Consider the following 13,294-nt stretch of genomic DNA (forward strand, 5'->3'; position numbering starts at 1 on the left):
AATACTTCTTCTTCTTCTTTCTTCATTTAAGATTTATTGATTTTTTCTAATAACCCAAGTTTGAAGCCTGCATCATCTTCTTCTAAAATCTTACTAAACATTCTTTTATTTCATTTTCAAAATAACCACCCAAAAACTCTTTAGTCTTCAACCCTTCAACATCAAGATTATATCTTCTTCAACATTCAATTCTCAAGAACAAGATAGGGATTTTTTGAGAGGTACAAAATGACGGATTCTGGGGGAAAAAAAAAACCCTCAAAAACATCTTGTATATCTACCAAATTTTTTTTCAGACTTATCAGAATTAAATCAATCCTATTCCCACCAAATAATTGCCAAATCCAAACTGTCACTATGGTCATCTGTGCTAGGTTTAAGTATAGATACAAAGGTTTTTTTTTGGGTATCCATATTGATCCTTACCATTTTATATGGAAGCAAATTTCTATAGATTTTGAAACCTGCCTATGTATAATCTCCCACAATTCAACTATTTATAGCACCCAAGAAATATATATATATATATATATATATATTTCAACTAAAGCAACTTAGAAAACGAAACAGAACATAGAGTTCACCGGAGTTACTTTTGATGACTTTGTTTTTAGATGGAACTCTTTATGTGATCACTGATGCTCTAGTTTCCCTTTGTTTTGTTTCTCTTTAAGAGGCTTCCTCGGCCTCCTTGTACATTGTTTTCCTTCTTTTTCAATATATTACACTTATCAAAAAAAAACTTAGGAAATGAGTAAGAATAAAAAAAAAAAAGAGATAAGAGAGTGTGATACAGAGAGAATAAAGCAGAAGAGTTGAGATCTTCTCCTTGGTATCTGAACTTACGACACATATTTTCTTGATATGAAAGCTCCAATATATAATGTAATATGTGTTTCAGTACTGATGGGGAATAAATCTGCACGTTTCAATGGAACCCTTCAAAACTACAAGAATCAAATCAATTTGATGTTTCTGGTAATCGTCTACAAGGTCTGCATCTGCTTTAACAATAAGGGAATCTTCCTCACTTTCCCATCACCATCACCACAAGCACTACTTTCTTTTCTTTCTATGTAAAAGAAACCTTACAAGCTTTGAATGAACAAAGAAAAAATATATAAGATTAATAGACCTTACTTACCCACCAAGAACATTTTAAGATTAACATGATGAGAGCATTTTTTTAGATTAAATTTTGATATTAAAAGTGTAAATTATTGATACTTTATGTGAAAATATTGGTGGAATGTGCAACATGAGTTTACACGTCACTTGTTCAAAATCCAATTACAAGCCATTAATACTTGTTGGCCAATCAAAACTTTGCAAATACGATTTTGCACTACTATTTAGAATAGGATGTTGTTCTACCCTACTTTTTAAAGAAAAATAAAAACTAATAAATATACTTTACTTAAATGACAAAATTTAGTTATTACAGTAAAATCAACCTTGATGCATGTATATATATTAAGAAAGCCCAGATTATGAAGATGGCTTACGCAGCTAGGAAAGGGCTTGGAGTAGGAGCGCCATTCTCAGAAACACCTTCTGAATCAAGTTGTTCAGAAAAAACAAATCCCTCGAAAAAGGTCGAGTGGAGAGCTCTTACACACTGTTCTGCTTCATTATCATTTACTATTAAGGAGATGTTCACCTGATTTATAGAGAAACAAGATAAAGAGTCAAGGACCAGACAGGTAGGTTTATATATTATTACATGTGAGAGATGATAAGTTGAGAGGGAATGACCTTAGATGCTCCTTGAGAGATCATCTGGACATTGACTCCATTGGTTCGAAGAACATGGAATACCTGGCATAATGTAAAAACATAATGAAAATAAAAATAAAAACAAAAAAAAATACAAATGAAACATAATCATGTGGTTTTACACTACATCTACAAGACTGCAACCAGCTATTGTTGAAAATGATAGCGCAGGTGAAAGGGTGTTGAAGGGACCTAATCTAGAGTAATGCATCAATAAACAATAACAAGACATATCTCCAAGAACAGGTCACAGATATGGGAAAACAATGGGTCATAGTGTAAGATGTGGTGAAGAACAAAACAGACCTAACCCCTCGTTACCTAGACTTTCCTAGAGTTACACATTTCTCTAGCACTTTCAGGGCCTTTCTAGATTATTGTAGCTTCTCTAGGACTGGGTACATCCCATGACAGCTAGCTATCGTAATTCCCTCTCCTTGTCCCAAGTATTAGGGTTGGGAACGTAAATACTACTTCATTCAATTGACTTTATTTTTATTTTTTCTCTTTTTGGTTGAAACTGTTGTATCTTGAGGTGCAAGTCCTTTTAATGGGCCAATTGGAAACATTTACTATAGATTTGATTGTTTTAATCACAATGGGTTAAGCCAAAAATAATTGTGATAGAAGCATTTTGTGAAGAATATTAATCAAACGACTAGAGATAAACTAATATTCTTTATTAAAAAACAACATTGGGCCTACTCATCTTTAGCATTTTCAAGAGAGAGAGAGAGAGAGGACTTGATATAGGGGGAGGTGGTGAGGCAGGAGGTAGGTGGAGATGAAGAGGAGAGGCGTAAAAGAATTGGAAAGGAAAAAAAACACAAGGTCTATTTAAAGATTATATATGGATGAAAAATATGTAAGAACTCAAAAACAAAACAAGATAATCCTTTTGTTTTGTATTTTTTTCAGTACAGTACTTTTTTTTTTCTTTTTTTAAAATAACTGATTACACAAGTAATTACCAAACATCATTAACATCCGTCATAATCAATTACGGAACCAATAAATGGATTATTGACCTCATAATCTATTTTGGCATTGATTACCAAAGGGCCCCTAATTTTCAAATTGGAAATGATTACAGTTCGATATGGATATCAAGGTTCAGTCTGTTGCAAATCCAGCTAAATAAGTGAAAATATACAGTGTAGAGTGCTAGTGATTCACAACAGGTATTCAGATAGCATAAGACAACAAAACCATCTTTCCCAAAGCAAAACAAAGACAGTTTTGAACACTAAACAAACAGAGGTTAACATCATGCCTAACCTTTTCTAGTATCAATGAAGACCGTTGAACATTTCCGATAAGCGAGATGATTGATCTGTGCTGAAGGAGATTCACCACTGCAATTTTCTCGAGTTCTTCCACAACATGATCGAGTTCCTGATCAAGCACAAGGTATTAAATTTCGATTTCGTTGTCTATTTCAGTTAGTCTGGAAATGGAAACATTTCGTGGAAATATTTCGATCAGTGTGGAAATGAACACAATTTATGGAAATAATCGAAATATTGAAAAAAAATTCATTGAACCCATAGGAAATGATAAAATAGGCATTAAAACACACTCACAAAACCATCAAAATACAATAAACCACCATATGAAGCGTGAAATTGAATATCAACAACATTTTGTTACACACACGCACATGTATTGAGAGGCTGACAGTGGAAATAAGAATAATAATGTTGCATTACCTACATACAACTTAATATGTAAGACATTAAAATGAAGAAACTATTAAGTATTTGCATTCATGCATTATTATAGTTCTCTTACTTTTGAATAAGTATATGAATAAATTGCTAATGTATCCAACTAATTGAAACATGGTTGATTGTATGAGTACTTAATCATAGTTCTTTTATATTAACGGATAAATGTCATTTGCAATTTTTTATTAGTAACTATGTGTAATTTATAAGTTCTTTTTAAAGCAATTATAAGTTTTTTCAACAAAGAATATTTCTGTTGAAATTTACTATTCATTGAAATATTTCCATCGAAATATTGCATTTTTATACCTAAGATTAGATAATTTCGGTTGAAACTCACTATTCATCGAAATATTTCACAAAATGAATAGTGATTTCCACCGAAATATATACAAAAAGAAACTGTTGGTTAAATTTCGTGTCAGAACTTGTGGACATGGAAATATTTCAGTATATTTCGTGGAAATATGTCGAAATTTAATACTATGAGCACAACACAGTTCCAGATGAGCTTAAATGGCATACATGATACACAAGACAATGACGAAGGCTTGTTATGGATAAAGCATTGAACATATCCAACTGCAACAACCTTGGGGTTAGAAATTCTTACTGAAATAGAATTTGAAAAGGGATTCAAAATGGTTTGAATGAGTTCAAATAGGACATTATTATCAAATTAGGAAAAAGGGAACAAATATCATGCTTATCAAACACAGTATCTTTTGAAATTTTCAGGATGATATTGCGAATCTTAAGGTCAATCAACACTAAAATAATGCAATTTGAAGTTAGCTGTAAGTTCAGGTTCTCCAAGTTATCTCCACAGATATAACTAATGAAGTAAACTGAATTGGAGAAGCAGGAGCAACAATGAAAGGTAGAAATTTCTGTTTTATCATCCAATTAAATGTCACCCCTTTTAAATCAAGTGGGCTAGCTGGATGTTGAGACACCAATGGGGAATATAACCTAGGACAGATCTCTAACCAAACAGTATATCAAGATGTCTCTAAGTAGAAGATCCATCAAACTACATCACCACAAACTCCAGGTGTAAATCTAAAATGGGCAAGTCACTTGTGCTAATCACATGCCAAATTTTACTTGATATGGTCATTAGATGCAAAGCCCACTATGCAGTCAAAAGTGATTTACTAATGTGTGATCTACAAACATATGTATTTAATTATGATTGAATATATATGGTTGTGCCAAGGACACAACTTGGGGGGTGGGTTCTTTCACCATACATACATGTGGCGCACTAATGCATCAATTTGGACTGGGTAATTGATGGTCACCTGTTGGATGGGCAGTGGTTTGAAAATTATAACATCCAAGAGGCAAACCGCTGATCCAAAACTCCAGTTTGATGACAGGTGGATCAGATTAGGGTACAAGGTGAAGGTATAATGCCTCTATGGTGTGCAAGACTACCATTATCTTCCTCCCACTTTACCAATTAAAAAGAAGAGGGGAAAGGAGAAAAAGAATTATTTTTAAATACACATGAACACTTGCCTACGGAACTCGTATGTAAAAGGTACTCAAAACAGAAAGCATGTGATGATGGAAAATAAGACAACCAATCAAATTAAAAACCAGGAGTCTGGGCTCATACACTTGCCTGCTGAATCAGTTCTCTGCTCCAAATCTTTGAGGGATCCAATGTCAAAGAAATACTGACTTCACTAGTAGCTACAACATCAACGGATATGCCCAAATCTTCAAAGATTGAGAATACCTGCACACAGAGAAAATCATGTGAATTGCAATTCAAATTTGTGTAGCCACTAAAGCATTAGGGGATGGAAAAGGGTCATGAAATGAAGCTCACCTTCGCAAGGAAACCAAATTGACCAAGCATTCGGGTACTCACGATATCCAACATGGTAACATTCCTCTTCAAAACTATGCTGGTCAGTACAGCCTGAAATGGTGAGAAAAACTAAGGTGACATCTCTGGAAGATTTTAAACCAATGACTTGACTTTAGATAAAAGTCGGCTGTAACATACCTTGCTCAAATCTCTTGATTTAGTGATTAGAGTACCTGGAGCTTCAGGATTGTAAGAATTCTTGACCCTAACAGGAATGTCACCTTCATTAGCTGGTCTCATGGATTGTGGATGCAAGACCTGCAAAACCACACAGGCCGTAATAAATATCGAACTCTCATTTCTCTACATCTCATGCCCCTACAGTAATGATTTGTTGTTTAATTTTCTTTGTTGAATCTAGGAGACAACTGCAAATATATGCTGCCATTGGGTCAGATATAAATAGTTTGACACACAATCACCAGCCCAAGTTGAGAATGTGGACATGAATAGGTACACCTGAAGGTTTTCTTTCTATTGGCCATAAGTATGCAAGGACTAAATTTGGGTCTTTAAATATTATAATGGGCTTGGGCCAATCACAAAAAATAATAAAACCCTCAGAAGTAATCAATAGTCCTGACTTGGTCAATCACAGTCTTGACCAAGTTTCAAATCACTTCTGTAGTACAAAGAGAAAATAGGTATGATTATTCCCTCTACGCAAGTGAGATCTTAAAATCATTTTAGGCAGCAATTGGCACTAATGAATGACGGCTACATGTACACAAGTTGGAGACACTAAAACTCAAAAACCTGATATGCCAGCATGACTAGATTTCATTTCCTATTTTCTTGAATATTTTAGTTCATGTAAAATATAGAATATAGAAGAACAAAATATTTTGATAGCTGGTCAACATAACAATCATATAAACATTGAACAATATATAAAGATAACAGCTGAATACAAATAACAGAAAATCGAAGATTCATTTGGTAAAGTGTGTCCACATGTGCCTAACACATGACTACGACACTGTCTAACACGGTGGATTCTTAGCAAATGAAGCATTCTTGTTAAATAGATTATGAATTTCTGGGGAACCCCCTAGCCTAGCTTGAAGTGTTAGGCTAAGGCTTTGTTCATTCAGCCCAAACTTAGTACCTAAGCAACCAGATTTTAATTGTTAACAGTTTTGGAAACACGTGAACAAAGTAAGAAGTAGGGTTCTGAAAATCAAGCATACCTGAGCACCAAAATATGCAAGTTCGGCTGCTTCATCAAATGTCAAATATGGTACAGGTTCTGCATCTGGGTATATATTAGGATCGCATGTTAAAACACCGTCCACATCTTTCCATACCTGTTATGAATTAAAAACATGTCCATCACATATTTTTTACTTGTTTTCTGAAACATCAACCAAGGCCACGAGGGAACAAATGATAAAAGAATAAACTTAATATGAAATTTCTGGCAGAAGTGACAAGTTTAAAACAAGAGAATGCCAAAAAACCACATATCCCGTGTTCACAATCTAAGAAAGTTCGTGAAGCAAGGATGTTTGCGTGAAGAATGCAAACTAGTTGATACTACCCATGCACTCTGGTTTGAACTTGACCTGAATCTCTCGCAAGCCCAAGGCTTTACCGATGGCTGTGGCCGTCAAATCACTACCACCCCTACCCAAGGTAGTCACCGCACAAGATTTCCAACCCTGCAATAAGGACATCAGAATATGTGCATCGAGTGTGAAAGCGTGCTAAGAAACTCCAATTTCCTTCGGGCTGATAAAAATAAGCCATGTTGGAAAGAAATATGTATGAAACAGTTAGATAGTAGAAACTAGAGAGACCTTTCCAAGGAAGCCAGTAACGACAGGAATTGCTGGATCGCTAATCCAATCACCATGCAATCTCTTTGCAACAGCGGGATAAGTTGCTTCCAAAATGTCCGCATTTGTGAAGTCGTCTGTGGTTATAAAACCAATATCAAATGCATCATACTGCAAAATATTATGGAGTGGTATAATTAGCTATCGTCACAAAGAGTGTTAGCAATCAACCCACACATCCAGTTAGAACAAACCAGAGATTAAAGTGGAAAGGAAATACAAGCAGAAAAACATCTATGTACAGCTAATATGAGCATGACCATGCAATGTAGGATATAGATACTAACAGAAAAAACCTCCATCAACTGAAACTGAAAGTTTGGATCAATATGAATGTCATGATAACTCCTTTCGTGAAGTTAAACTTTCAGAGAAGCTTGTCATACAGCAGATCTTGGACAAGATGGAAAAAATAGAAATAAAGGGTTGTCCACCTTCCCATACAGTGATGCTAGAAAGTTTGATTTTTTATTTTTTTGGTTTCAGAATAGCATCTTAGGAGTCCGGTGAAAGAAGATTCTTCCTCTTCACTGGATGAATAAAGAAAGTTTTCCTGCTGTGCAAGGTACAAAGAAATTCTAGCTCAAGAAGAATATGTTCCTGTGTTTCAGTACCATGTGGAAGATAACCCAGGGTTTTCTTCACTCTCACTTCTTTGTTGAAAACCTGCAGATACCCATCCCTGCTTTCACCCTCGGAAAGGCCGCTGAGTGAGGTTTCACAAGGAGCTATGGTGTTGCAGTTCTTCACATGATTTGATCAAGGGATGTGGAACAATACAAGCTCTGCCTGCTTCAGCATTTCCCTCACTTGACTGAGGAGATGATTTCCCTCCTTTTATTTCCTTTACAGGTAAAATGTATAGGAAGGAGTTTGGAGATTTTTATTAGTTATGGGAATCTGGGTAAAGTAAGACTCGGAAAATATACAGATGCTGCTGATGTGACATGAACCCACACGATTTCACTATAATTAGAAAAGTTTCCAACAAAATGTGTTCCAGACTGGAATAGTCTATATCCAATATGTGTATCTAAGGCCTTCCTATGTTTACATTGCCCAAGGAGACAAAAATTAGAATAGAGGAGTACTCTTAGAATCTGACAGGCTGAATGTAAGCTGGATCAAACCAATTTCAATCTTTTGGATTGGACTGTTAAGATCATTGTATCAGGCTCATAATCGGCTTAGGATATTATCCTAGGTGAGACCTCCATCAAATGTTGGTCCCGCTTTCCCTGTATTTGCACCATGTATCCAACTATGATGTTTATACCAGTAGTTTCAGCATAAGATCATATAACATGTCCTCCCTAATATAGTCTTGACGTAAGATACTAGCAAGCAAGTAAAGAAATTTGAACATATACAGGGCTAAATTGAACCATGGAATTCGAAACCCTTGTATATTAAAAGAGGAAAGAGATAAAGAAACTGGATGTAGAACACAACCAATTTCATTAAATTCTCCAGGCATAAACATGAATAGTGCATCATTCATTGTTTAACTTGAACATGGGACACCACGATGGAATTCAAGGTCCCAGTAGTTTGGGCCACAAATCTCTTGAGGTGTGAGGGAAAAATCAGGTTTTCTCCCCACAATCACATAAGTTGTGATGATTCTTTTCAATAGTTCACTACCATTACCCTTACACCTAAACTACCAGAAGCAATGCTTCACAAGAAACAAAAATATAATGCCAAAAGTCAAATTCCAGTAACTTATTATCTTTAACATACAATTCACTAAGCTCGACCATACCTTCCAAAAAATATACAAAACCAGCTAAGCATGCCAAGCTTAAAACAAGTAATCAGAAAAGAACATACTTGACGGGCTTTAGCACCAATCTTATTCAAATAAGCTGTAAAGATTCTCGTGGACATGCACTCTCCAAATGAAACTAAATAATCTTTTGTACGAAGAGTCAGCTCCTTCATCATAGCAATTCCCTTCAAAAGTTGCTCCAATTCTTCCAAGTGTGCTACAGAAACATTTCACAGTCCAAAAGTAAAACCAAAACATATCACAAAAATGTAAAATTATATTCATTAAAATGAAAGAAAAGATCGAGTGACCTAAGTACACAAAGATCCTCACCAGAAACAGTAGCCCTATCTACTCCAAGTTCATCAATTGTCCTGAATTTACAGCAACGCAAACCAAACATGAGACTGATTCTAAACTAGAAACATGGGTCCCGAAGATCACAATGATATTGAGAGTTCTTACTTAAGATGCAATTCTTTAATGAAGCCCAACTCATAAATTTCTGATACATGAGAAACACCACAAGTCACGGCATTTTCTCCGGCCTAGAACGCAACCATTCAACCGTGAGCTTCTTGTATCAATTAAGACGAAACACAAGAAAAAAAAAAACCTACTTGGAAAGACAGAAGTATACCAGTAGGAGTTTGTTAGTTGTCTTTCCCATTGCAGACAGAACAATTACAGGCCTTTCTTCTGGATAACTGAGAATAAGGTCCGCCACTTCTTTCATCCTCGATGCAGAGGCCACAGAGGACCCACCGAACTTCATCACACATGTCAAATGCCCTACATTTCCATCAGAACTTTCCTTCGTGCTGTCGTCCTTTTTAAGCAAGGCTACAGCTCCTCTCTCGTAAATTGTTTTTGTAATTCTCCTTCTACAAGGAGATTCTATCCTTGTAAATATAGATACAGAAGATGAAGAAAGAGAGCCCAAGAAATCGAGCCGATTTGAGGCGATTGAAGGTGGAGTCTTTCCAAATCTAGAATATGGAGTTCTAACACCAACAAATTGCAAAGAAGCAGCCATAGCGATGCAGCTAAGAAACACGATCTTCTGTGACAGTGATTTAGCAAATTTGGTGGCGAATCGAGTTATCTATTTCGACAAATGAATCAAACTAGGTTTTTCTAATAAGAATTAGATCAGATCTTTAAACATAGCAAGGTATTCCTACAAATGCTTCAATTTATCAACTAAAATGCGAAAAGATTTTGGTATTCTAGCTCGAACTGATACACCACCTCCACCTGTACATTTCGAGATTGATTCAAGAAGAATCCAAAAACAGACACAAAAATGAAGATCAGAACAACAGATTGAAGTGAAATACAGCAAATAAACTTAATTTTTTTTTTGCCAAAATGGTAGAAAACTAAAAATAAAAATAAAAAAATCTGGAAAATCTATGTTTCGAAAAATAAAAATGCTCCAAAAGAATAAACAGTGGAGAAGAACTAGAAAATACCTTGAAACAGCGGTTCTGGATCAAAAATCTAGGGCTCTCTTACTTCTATTCTCTGCAACTCTCTCTCTCTCTCTCTCTCTCTCTCACACACACACACACACAAAAGAGAAGCTCTTGCGAACTTTGGCCTTGCGTCCGGCTGCGAAGGAGCGAGAGTGAAGGTGTGATGTTGGACGATTATGTCTGAACAGTGTCGCTTTTAATAAATATAATTGTAAATCAAATTAGATTTAGTTGATTACAAGATCATTATCACATTGTCAATTTTTTAATATTTAAATCATAAAAATAGTTTTTTTTTTTTTTTTTTTTAATCCTATTGACTTGACCAAGTTTTATTAAACTCGTTTAAGATTTTTAAAATATTGTTTGAGTCATCTCATGAGATTTTATGAAGTCTCGGATGTTATGTTAATCTGTTTCGTTGGTGAACGATATTAAGATTACTTGGAAGAATCATCTCGATCTCTGATGAGATTTGGAACCATGTTAAATATAAACACTTTAATTTACTTACTCAAGTCATAGAAAACTAATGGGTTGAATTGGGGTGAGTCATGAAAAATGACTTTTCACATGATATCTAATAGTCGAGATTTATATAAGTATCATGAAAATATGTGTTATCGAGACACTTATAAATCACAAATGTTGGATATTGTGCTTACACTTGTGTCATTGGAACCGAACCAAGTCCAATTTGAATCTATGTATGATTTGTGATTATTGCTTCTGAATTATATTGGATCGTCTAGAGAGTTGTACCGAATTCTTTGGAGACCAATCCAATTCAAAAATTCGATCCTAAACTATGGAGGATAAAATTTTCTTACCAATGGTAGAGTGCCACATGTCATCATGGGTAGGAGAACACGAAAAGTTTGGCAAAATCAACACGAATTCTAATAAGATCATAATTAGATCAAAAAATCATTCAGAGAATCTTTTCTCATAAATCAAAAGCTAGTATCATTGAGAGAAAAGGACATATCCTGTCACCATTAGTCTAACTTGATCATCGAAAATGTTGTTTTATAGGAAAAAATCACACATGGCATTAAGGTACAATCTATTACAAGAGCGTCCTAACAAAGTACCGAAACCCTTAGGTGAAGTAAATTTGTGTTTCTATATAAATCATGCTCATTAGAGTTGAAATCATTTAATTTAAAAGCTTAAGCCAATCCATTTAGAATTATATGAGACTAGTAGGTGGAATGTGCAAAGGCACACACTTAGCAAAAAATAAATTGTGCATAATTTAAATTTTTATAATTATTTACAAAATATTTTAAATAGATAATATTTTTTTATTTATAATATTTTATTATTTAATACATTATAAAGAGTTTTTTTTTTGTAATAAATAAATAAATAAAAATATTAACTAAGGTGATTTGGTAGATAGAGAGACATTTTTCTAATGCACACTGAGTTTTGGGGCAATATCTTTACAACTCAATCGGTAAAATCTCTCTCAATGGCCAATGCCCTCTCACCACGATAAAACGATGAAGTCAAATCATTGAGATTGATGATTCAAATTGTTGATCTCAATGTGAAATCAACAATTTACAATCTTAGACCTTAATGATTGTAAAAGGTCAATCTTGATGATTGAAACAAAAATGATCACAATGACTTGAATTATTGGTCTCTATAATTTGAATCATCGATATCACCAATTAAAAGATATAAATGTACCATCAAGTTATCACGAGAAAATTAAAGGGGATTTAGAAAGAATTTACGACCTTTTCCAAGTTAGAAAAGTCAAAGGAAAATATGTTTTTGATTTTTTTTGTTTTGTTTTTTTTAGTAATCTTTTCGTGTTGTGCGTGAATCTGATCACATGATAGTCCAAAGAGTCAAAGTCAAGAGTCAAATTTCAGGCCTAAAGAAAGGTCAAATACGATTCAGGTCATTCTTCTAGTCAAAAGTCAATAAAATTGACTTTCCCTATGCTTTGATGCAAGTAGAGAAAGAAGCTTAAATTTCTTTTCTTTTCTTTTTTGCCCATTCCCATACAATTAGTTGGACGAGAGAAACAAAATGATGTCTTTTACACGTGGCACTTTATGTGGCAAACTTTTCTTTTTCCCTCTAATTTCATTTATTCAAAAAAAAAACAAATACAAAACATACCCATTTTAGGAAAATTTCTTGATTTTAGACTTTTAAAACATTCACATGGCCTACATATATAGGCCAAACTCCAAAGAGTAGATACTCCCAAAACCCATAACTCAAGACAGACCCAGAAGATCACAAACTTTTGATTTAGGATCTAGAGGAGAAAAGAAATCAAATATGGGCTGGGAACGGATCTCAAACTTCTCATTTAGGATCTAGAGGAGAAAAGAAATCAAATATGGGCTGGGAACGGATTGATTTGTTACCGGATTAGTACCACTCCAATACCAATCCGATTTGATTAATGAATGTGTAAATTGAATCCGATCCATTTCAGTTCATCCTTAATCCGAAACCGATCCGAGCCAAACACATGCCTTACGTTCAAATTATCGGTGTTCAAAATTTTTAAAAATATAAATCATATAAAATCTACTTTCCAAGTACAAATATACACAATAGAGGAAAATAAAAAGTAAAAAATTATTAAAATATGTTCTGATTGGATTGGGATACATTCAAATCCAATTCAAAATTATTTTGGATCCAAGATTTCAATCCGGAAATCTGATTTTTCATGTTTTTCAGATCAATTCGGATCATTGTCGGCTGAACCAGACAACAAACTGTCTGAATCAATTAAATGAGAGATCACACATAAAAAATAAAAACTAAAAGATAAAAAAATGAAG

General features: G+C 34.3%; 1 protein-coding gene across 3 annotated transcripts; it reads right to left on the bottom strand.

The window, feature by feature from the left end:
* Nucleotides 1-1,379: 1,379 nt before the first annotated feature.
* LOC147405333 (aspartokinase 2, chloroplastic-like) lies at nucleotides 1,380-10,632 on the bottom strand. Of its 3 annotated transcripts, XM_086433077.1 has the most exons (15): nucleotides 10,470-10,632; nucleotides 10,179-10,251; nucleotides 9,635-10,057; nucleotides 9,460-9,542; nucleotides 9,328-9,368; nucleotides 9,057-9,211; nucleotides 7,185-7,334; nucleotides 6,951-7,046; nucleotides 6,576-6,692; nucleotides 5,524-5,643; nucleotides 5,344-5,436; nucleotides 5,128-5,250; nucleotides 3,055-3,171; nucleotides 1,756-1,818; nucleotides 1,380-1,660 (listed from the first exon to the last, which is right to left on the bottom strand). In XM_086433077.1, exons 3-15 carry the CDS (start codon nucleotides 10,028-10,030, stop codon nucleotides 1,502-1,504), a joined length of 1,713 nt encoding a protein of 570 aa, XP_086289203.1. In that variant the 5' UTR covers nucleotides 10,031-10,057; nucleotides 10,179-10,251; nucleotides 10,470-10,632; the 3' UTR covers nucleotides 1,380-1,501. The 3 variants fall into 3 exon arrangements, with proteins under 3 accessions (XP_086289203.1, XP_086289202.1, XP_086289204.1); XM_086433076.1 differs by having other exon boundaries at nucleotides 9,635-10,251; nucleotides 10,470-10,631; XM_086433078.1 differs by having other exon boundaries at nucleotides 5,134-5,250; nucleotides 9,635-10,251; nucleotides 10,470-10,629.
* Nucleotides 10,633-13,294: the final 2,662 nt, after the last annotated feature.

Source organism: Akebia trifoliata, chromosome 3, assembly GCF_017979445.1.
Source record: "Akebia trifoliata isolate Shusen 1 chromosome 3, ASM1797944v1, whole genome shotgun sequence".
Classification (NCBI taxonomy): domain Eukaryota; kingdom Viridiplantae; phylum Streptophyta; class Magnoliopsida; order Ranunculales; family Lardizabalaceae; genus Akebia; species Akebia trifoliata.

Excerpts from the sequence above, each read along its gene's own strand:
- LOC147405333 (XM_086433077.1), bottom strand. The coding sequence starts at position 10,030 with ATGGCTGCTTCTTTGCAATTTGTTGGTGTTAGAACTCCATATTCTAGA. Across the intron at positions 9,543-9,634 it reads CAACTAACAAACTCCTACTG|GCCGGAGAAAATGCCGTGAC; the intron begins GTATACTTCTGT and ends GTTGCGTTCTAG. Across the intron at positions 1,661-1,755 it reads TCTCTCAAGGAGCATCTAAG|GTGAACATCTCCTTAATAGT; the intron begins GTCATTCCCTCT and ends TCTATAAATCAG.